The sequence below is a fragment of the Cannabis sativa genome, chromosome 4 (genome assembly GCF_029168945.1).
Source record: "Cannabis sativa cultivar Pink pepper isolate KNU-18-1 chromosome 4, ASM2916894v1, whole genome shotgun sequence".
Classification (NCBI taxonomy): Eukaryota; Viridiplantae; Streptophyta; class Magnoliopsida; order Rosales; family Cannabaceae; genus Cannabis; species Cannabis sativa.
The window spans coordinates 73,396,891-73,405,688 of record NC_083604.1 but is presented as its reverse complement, the minus strand read 5'-3'; the positions used below and the strand labels follow the sequence as shown (position 1 = coordinate 73,405,688).

The 8,798-nt window shown below is 37.3% G+C and overlaps 1 protein-coding gene across 1 annotated transcript; it reads right to left on the bottom strand.

The window, feature by feature from the left end:
• Positions 1-4,832: 4,832 nt before the first annotated feature.
• On the bottom strand, positions 4,833-6,662 carry LOC133037370 (uncharacterized). Its single transcript, XM_061114461.1, has one exon. The coding sequence runs from the start codon at positions 6,551-6,553 to the stop codon at positions 4,844-4,846; it is 1,710 nt and encodes a 569-aa protein (XP_060970444.1). The 5' UTR covers positions 6,554-6,662; the 3' UTR covers positions 4,833-4,843.
• Between the last annotated feature and the right edge of the window lie 2,136 nt (positions 6,663-8,798).

Here is an 8,798-nt window from a genome sequence, read left to right as displayed (position 1 = left end):
CTGAAGAAGAGTTACCACAGTACATACAAGTCCTTTGCGAGAACAAAGATGTATTTGCTTGGTTATACCGTGACATGCCGGGGTTAAACCGAAAGGTTGCTGTGCACAGGTTGGCAGTATCACAAGACGCTACCCCTGTTAAACAATCTCAAAGAAGGATTCGACCAGAATTACTTCCCAAAGTCGAGGCAGAAATTGACAAGTTAAGAGACTGTCGGTTTATTCGGGAAGTTCAGTATCCCACTTGGCTTGCAAACATCGTCATTGTGATGAAGAAAAATGGGCAACTCCGCATATGCGTGGATTACCGAGATCTTAATCGGGCTTGCCCAAAAGATGAATTCCCACTCCCCATCACTGAGTTATTGATAGACGCTACCACTGGTTTTGATGCCTTATCATTCATGGATGGATTTTCTGGGTACAACCAAATCAAAATGGCACACGAGGACGAAGAGCTCACTGCTTTTCGGACACCAAAAGGCATATTTTGCTATACAGTTATGCCATTTGGCCTCAAGAATGCAGGGGCAACCTACCAAAGAGCAATGACCACAATTTTTAAAGACATGATGCACAATACTGTCGAATGTTATGTCGACGATCTAGTGGTCAAAACAAAAGAAAGGACGAATCATCTTGACGATTTAAAACGAGTCTTTGACAGACTTAGGCAACACAATCTCAAGATGAATCCTTTAAAATGTGCATTTGGAGTAACATCGGGAAAGTTCCTCGGGTTTATCGTCAGACATCGAGGAATTGAAATCGACCCTGCAAAGATCAAAGCAATTTTGGAAATGCCTCCCCCGCGTAATTTACGTCAACTACGTGGACTACAGGGAAAACTTGCGTATATTCGAAGATTCATCTCAAACCTGTCTGGTAGATGTCAACCTTTTTCGAGATTGATGCAGAAAAATGTCCCATTCATTTGGGATGAGGCATGCCAGAATGCTTTTGAAAGCATTAAAAAGTACCTGTTGCACCCACCAGTGTTGAGAGCTCCAATCTTAGGAAAGCCATTGATATTATATATCATTTCACTCGACCGCTCATTGGGAGCAATGCTAGCGCAAAATAATGAGGAGGGAAAAGAAGTTGCTCTTTACTATTTAAGTAGAACTTTAGTAGGGGCAGAACAAAACTACCCTCCAATTGAGAAAGTGTGTTTGGCTTTAATCTTTGCTGTCACAAAACTACGACACTATTTGCTCTCACATCCTGTGACTTTAGTGTCAAAAGCTGACCCTCTAAGATATATCCTATCCAAGCCCGTGTTGTCTGGACGACTTGCCAAATGGTCCATGATGCTATCAGAATTTGAAATCAACTTTGTCCCCCAAAAAGCAATAAAAGGACAAGCTTTGGCTGATTTTCTGGCAGCACACCCAATTCCAGATGATATGGAGTTGCGAGAGGATCTTCCAGATGAAGAAGTCTTCGCAATTGATACTTCATCGTGGCAATTATATTTTGATGGGGCAGCAAGAAGTAGTGGGGCAGGTGCGGGAATTGTCTTTGTGACACCGTCAGGAGGCCTGATACCTTACTCTTTCCATATTCTAGCTATATGCACAAATAATGTAGCAGAATATGAAGCATTAGTTATCGGCCTCGAAGTTGCACTCGAAATGAAAATACAATCATTGGAGGTATTTGGCGATTCTCTTTTGGTTATTAAACAAATGAGTGGTGAATTTGCGGTCAAGCATGAGAATTTAGTCCCTTATCATGAAAAGGCTAAATATTTGCTTGGCCAATTTCAAGATATAACTCTAAATCACATCCCCAGATCAAAAAATGGTAAAGCTGATGCATTGGCTAATTTAGCTGCATCACTAACACTTCCTGAAGAAAGGGATATCCAAATTACCATAGGGGAACGCCATGTATTATCTCAATCTACGGAAAGAGTTGAAGAAGAAAATACGGTCAACTTGATAACTTTCCTGGATAGTACAAACGAAAATGACTGGCGTCACCCAATCAAAGACTACATCCAAAAAGGAGTCTTGCCAGAAGACTTGAAGAAAAGAGCGGATGTAAGAAGAAGAGCGCCTCGATTTGTGGTCTTTAATGATACATTGTACAAGCGTTCATTCGATGGAATATTATTGAGATGTCTCTCGATAGAAGAAGCGGCACATGCACTTCAAGAGACTCATGCCGGTACATGTGGCGCCCATCAAGCTGGCCCAAAATTGTCAGCTCAATTAAAGCGGTTGGGTTACTATTGGCCTACTATGGTTCAAGATGCAATTAATTTTGCTAAATGTTGTAAGTCATGCCAATTACATGGAGATTTCATCCATCAACCCCCTCAACCACTCCATCCTTCTATACTGTCATGGCCTTTCGAAACTTGGGGAATGGACGTCATTGGTCCTTTTACGCCACCCTCTTCCAAAGCCCATAAGTATATTTTGGCCATCACAGATTACTTCTCTAAATGGGCCGAAACCGTGCCACTAAAAGAAGTACGGGCGGAAGATGTCGCTGATTTTATAAGGACCCACGTAATTTATCGATACGGGGTTCCTTCAAAAATTATCTCCGACAATGCCCTTTATTTCAAATGTAAGGCAATGGTCAAGTTGATGAACAAGTACAAATTCAAGCATAGTTTCTCAGCTAGTTACAACCCGTCTTCAAATGGTCAAGCAGAAGCATTTAACAAAGTGTTATGCAAAATCATGAAGAAAACCGCAACAAAGAATAAGAGGGATTGGCATCAACGCCTCCTAGAAGCTTTGTGGGCTTATAGAACCACTGTGAGGACTGCGACTAGTTGTACACCTTATAACTTGGTGTTTGGGTCTGAGGCAGTGTTACCTTTGGAGGTACAAATACCTTCATTAAGAATTGCTACTCAAATAACAAACCCAGATGAAAATGTGCAAGTCCGTCTAGCCGAGCTTGAAGCATTAGATGAAAAGCGGCTTGCTATTCAACAAAAGCTCGAAATTTACCAAGCCCAGGTAGCGGGGGCATTCAACAAGAAAGTTAAATTTCGATCTTTTTCGGTTGGAAATCTAGTGCTTACTGTGAAACGACCAATTGTCATAACTAGAAGGATGAAAGGCAAATTTGAGGCAAAATGGGAAGGACCTTATGTTGTTACTAAGGTCTTCCTAAGAGGGGCATATGAACTTTCAAATTCAGAAGGCCGGTGCATTTATCCGTGTGTTAATGGGAAGTTCATCAAAAAGTTCTACACTTAAACAAAAAGGTATTTACCCATGGTGTAGATAGCAAGACTTAAAAAAAAAAAAAAAAAAAAAAAAAAAAAAAAAAGAAGCGAGTGTGCAATGAACTACGTAAGGCTTGATCCCACTTCGGGTACGTAGGCAATCTAGTTTATAACTAGGCCCAGCCACACCAAATAAAAATTATCTCCTCAAAAAAAAAAAAAAAATTGTAAAGAACTACGAACGGCTTGATTCCTTAAAAGGGTACGTAGGCAATCTAAACAAAAATTGGATGCAGCCACACAAAAAAAAAATAATAATATTCTTTATTCCTCCTAACAAAGGAGTCAAAATTCTAAAAGGTCTAAATGACAAAATACTATTAGTCCTCAAGGCTAATAAACAAAAAAGGCTAACAAAGACTAAAACTAACACTAAAGCTAAAAAGTTTTAGAAGCAAAGTTGTAAGATCTTCAGTCCATCTGGAGAAATAAAGTCAAAGCGCTGAGTCTCCTTTGGATTTCTTCTTCTTGAATCTTGAGTGTTGCTTTCGCTCTCTCAGCTTCATGGAATTTTTTTACACTAGCTTGGTCCTTTGACCGACTTATCTCCTCAGCGAGATGTTGTTGCTCCTTCAAGGAATCTTTGAGACTAGAAAGATCTACCTCAAACGATGCTTTATTGGCTTCAAACTCAGCTCTTCGTTGTTGTATGGCTAGTTCCGCTGCAATAATCTCTGCTTCCTTTGCTTTGAAATCTTCAAAATCCTTTGTCTTGTTAGTGACAGATATGGACAAATGATCTATAGCTGCCAAATTATCCTTATCACGACGGAGAAGATCCATGATAAGAGATTCATCAAGACTAAGGGCATTCTCAACAACTTTAGCAGAAGCGAGAGACTCTTCTTGGGCCTTGAGCAAATCATTGACAGCGTCAGTGAACCATGCAACCTCTGCTAAACCACATTTATAATGCCCGCAAAGGGTACTCAACACGTCGAGTTGCATACTCACGCCAGCACGATGTTTTGAAATATCTGATGTGGTCAAAGGAGAAGATGACAAATGAAGAATGTCTTTCATGCATTCAATCACAAACTTTTTGGTATGCTCATTCAAGTTTGAGTTGGTGATTGCTGAAGCTGACACTGTCAACACTGGGTCCGGTTGAGGAATAAGCGAATCTGAGGGAACAGCTGATGATGGAACATCTGTCTTTGCTGAGACAATCAGTTCTGGTAGAATGGCTGGCTCTGTAGGCAATGCCTCATTGTCAAAACCCTTGTCAACATAATCATCAGACCCGTCAAAATCGATAAGTTCTTCATCCCTAGAGCTAGAAGCTATAAAGCAAGTATCAGATGGCGGCATCTCTGAACTCTGAGAAAGTGGGAAGGAGACATCTTCAATACGACTAGAATCATCATGCTTTGCACGTTTCACTCGTTTGAAATGCGGAGCCAAAGAATGATCATTTTCTGATCCAATGTCCGATTCAACATCGACGTAGTTAGCACCAGTGACGGCATAGTCAGAATCAGTGAAATCATGCTTTTCAGGAGTACATCTCAGAAAAACCTCGTCAAGGGTGGAATAAATTTTTCGAATGTCCTTAATGACATACTTAGGATCCTCTTCCACATAGGGTTTCTAGGTTAACTCTAAATGGAGATTTCTCACTGATCTTCCTAAGTAAGGTATACAAGTTCTTACCCACCAACGACCATACCACCAAGTACACTGACCCATGCGAGTGATACTGGGAATATGAAAGTGAATACCAGTGTTCCTTCTCAATAGTAATGCCCAAGCTTCAGCAACACCAAGTATCCCACATTGTGTCCTCCAAGAAAAACTAGAACGAAGTTCATTCGATGGCACACCTTGATCAAATCCAAATTGGCGAGCGAATCTATTGGGAAAATATGGTTCAATGAATAAGTCCTTGCCTACTCTCACAGGCAACATAGATGAACGCATAGAAACAAGCATTTCAAATTTATCATCAGATAAGTCTTCATGGTCTATACAATCAACATCTTCTTCAATAGGAAAATAATATGGTCGGTGAATGACATAATCTTCTTCCCTCAGGATACGACGGGCTATGTTTAAACTCGGCTCTTCAGGTGGCACTCCAGCATACTTGCCTAAAAAAGGCAAGTCAATTAGGGAACTCCAACCACTATAAAGATCACGAAAGTGTTCAGCCAACCAACCCAGTACATAATGTACAGGCATGAAACTTTCACCCAGACCTTGCATATGCAGAGCTCCGATACTCAAACCATGATAAATATATCCTAAAACAGAAGGCGCTAATGAAACTTTAACCCCTTGTGCCATCAACGAAGCCATATAAAAAGTCTCTGGTCTCACATCGTAGCCTTGGTAGGGAAACACAAATCGACTTAACCATAAAGACACAAAAGCTGCAAGGATACATTCACGGGATGCTTCTAAAGGAAGAGAGCGCACATCTGCTTGTTTATGCCCTTTTCTTGGAAAAGTTCTCTTTGAAGTTTTGGAAGTTTTGGAGTCAGAAGTTGTTTTAACACCTGCAAAAACTTTCTTCTTTCTATAAAAATATTCAACCCATTGCTGCCATGATACTTTTGTAACTTTCAAATGGACACAAATTCGAGCGTGAGTCCTTAAAAGCTCTGCAACAATTGGACTGCGCATAGGTCCTTGCATCAATTTTGCATTTAAGGGAATAAATTCTTCATAAGGAATTCCCAAAATCGGTAAGCCGCCAATGACCTTCAGGTCATACAAAGAAATACCCATTTCGCCGCTGCTATGGTGAAAAGTGTTCGCTAAGGGCCCCCAAAGTTCTGTGAAAGCTCTCCACACAGTTGGTTCCATTAAGAAGGGGTACCTAGATACTGATATGGCACCATAAATCTCAGCATCACGTAGGGTACCTGGATGCTGACGTAAAATCATCTCTGTCCATTCCATTAGATAAGGGAGAAATTGGGCCCTCCCCCTAAAAGAAAAATTTCCAGTAACCTTCTTATCCAGCAGAATGCGGTGAAGGCTGGGAAAGAACTCACTATTAACTTTGTGAGTAATGTCAGCATCAACTTTGTTATCAACCAATTCAAGAACTCTAGCTTTGAAATCTGCGCCATAATGTCGCACGTGTTGGATGGCCTCTTGATCGTTAGAATAACAATATCGCAAGTGACCAGAACTAACATCCTCAGTTTTTGATAAAGAAACAAGGTCACGTGGGACCACTGAAATCCGAACTTCTTTCAGTGGTACAGACCGTGGATAAGATGGCCCATACTTAATTTCAGATCCCGTCTCGTCAGGAGCCCGCTGAGAATGAAGCATACCAAAGGCATCCATGCCTAAACAAAAAGAAGCAAACAAATTAGTCCTTTAAATCAGAGAAACTCAAGCATACACATGTACATAAATGTCATGCACATGCTTGAGGGGGCATCTGTTGAACGAAAAAAAAGTTATTATTATTATTATTATTATTATAAATTACCTCCTTTATAAGCCATTCAAAATGTAAAGGAATAAAATAAAAAAATGATAATAATAATGAAAATAATAATAATAATAATAGTATGATAAAAATGGTCAGTCAAGATGAGAGTGAAAATAGGAGATATTTTCTCCACTCTCACCACTTATACGTTGAGTGGGTGGTTAGTAAAAAAAATAAAAATAATAAAAAAATAAAAAAAAGGGTCTCTATAAAAGGGAAGAGAGGCAACATAATAGGATTTTTATGATTTTTTTTGGTCAGTTTCAGAAGTAAACGTAAGAGTGAAACAGGAGAGAAAATAAGAAAGAGAGAAAGCTTTGTGCATAAAATTTTCATCTGCAAGAGTTTCTACACAGTAAGGGATAGGTAAAATTCTTTATTCTTCGCTCTTCACTTTAAATCTTTCTTTGCTCTAATGAATTTTTCTCTTTTATCTTTGGTCCACTTTGATCTACGCTCTTTGAGCCACAAAAGATCTTCAAAAGTGAGATATAGCCAAGAGATAAAAGGGAAATTCTCATTTTTTTTACACCGTTATACTGCTAAAATCAAACCAATATTTTTCTTATATTTTTCATGGTCCACTTTGATCTAAGCTTTGCTTTAGCCACAAAAGATCTTCAAAAGTGAGATATAGCCATGGGAAATATATGAAATCTTAAAAAAAATTAATACTGTTTATGCTGTTTAAATTAATTCAAGATTTATATATTTTTTATGGTCCACTTTGATCTAAGCTTTTTAAGCCATAAAAGATCTTTAAAAGTGAGATATAACCATAAAGAATATATTAAATCTTAATATAAATTAAAAGAAAATGTCATGCTGCCAAAATTCTAATGTGATCAATTTTTACCATATAGTAAATACCTTCTCAAAAAATGCACTACGATTACAATATGATCAAAATTGGTTGTAAAATTCTCGTGAAGTCCAAACCTGAAAAGTGATATACAATTTTGATTAAACTTATATATATATTTTTCTGCTATATATTATAGTCCAAAATTTGTAAGGGTTTCAAACCAATCGGACTGAGAATAGAACCAATAATATAAGTATGCTTATATAATAATCGTTGGTATATGTATATATATATATTGTGTATACATCATCATATTGTATGATGAAGAGACTATTCATTATATATATGTAGCATAACTGTATAGGTAATAGGTATATGTAATGGGTATTGAAGTGAGAGAAAATTTTGTTGTCAAATAGACCCATACATAGACCCGTACGTGCATGTCAAAATAAGTTATATAATATGTGTGTCTAGATTGTTGATTGATTAAAATGATGTGAATAATGAGAAGGACTTACAGTAAAGCGGAATAATGACGTTTTCTTCAATCGGAAAATATATATATATATATATACAAATATAAACTTATTTAATATCTTTAAATCTCTATAATTCAAATTGAATTATAAGATATTGATATTATTAGATAAGTTAAATATCTCATACATTATCATATTATTTTAAATCTTAAAGTGATTTAGATTTAAGATATTATTCAATATGGGATAAACGATTATCATTATTCCTCAAATTTTGGAATAGATAATTAAATATCAGTCAAATAATCTTTTTTCTAAAAATAATAGAAAGATTGCAAAACTGAATTTCATCACAAAAATGAAGTGGTAAGATTCTAAAATTTACAAAAGATGATAAAAAGATCTCCAAACTCAAATTTATCACAAAAAGTGGTAAAGTTCAAAAGCCATATAAAATGGCACAAAATTCCAAATGAGCTCACCAAAATTAATCTTGGAATATTAAAGAGGTCATTTACCTCACCAAATTTCAAAGAGGTCATTAACCTCACAAAAATCTCAAAAAATGGTAATTTTACCTAAAAATTAAAAAGTGCACTAAAGTTCAAAGCCACAACAAATTAAATGGCATTCCAAAGAAAAAGAGGTCATTCACCTCATAAAAAAATTAAAAATTCGAAACTACGTTTGACTTGATTCCTATAAAAGGATACGTAGGCAACTTAGTTGCTAAGACTAAGTGCAGTCGCCAATACCGCAAAAATGGTATAAAAACACAAACTCTCAAAATTCCATACAAGGTCATAC

Bases quoted from the DNA above. Each gene is read 5' to 3' on its own strand.
- LOC133037370 (XM_061114461.1), bottom strand. From the start codon at position 6,553: ATGGATGCCTTTGGTATGCTTCATTCTCAGCGGGCTCCTGACGAGACG.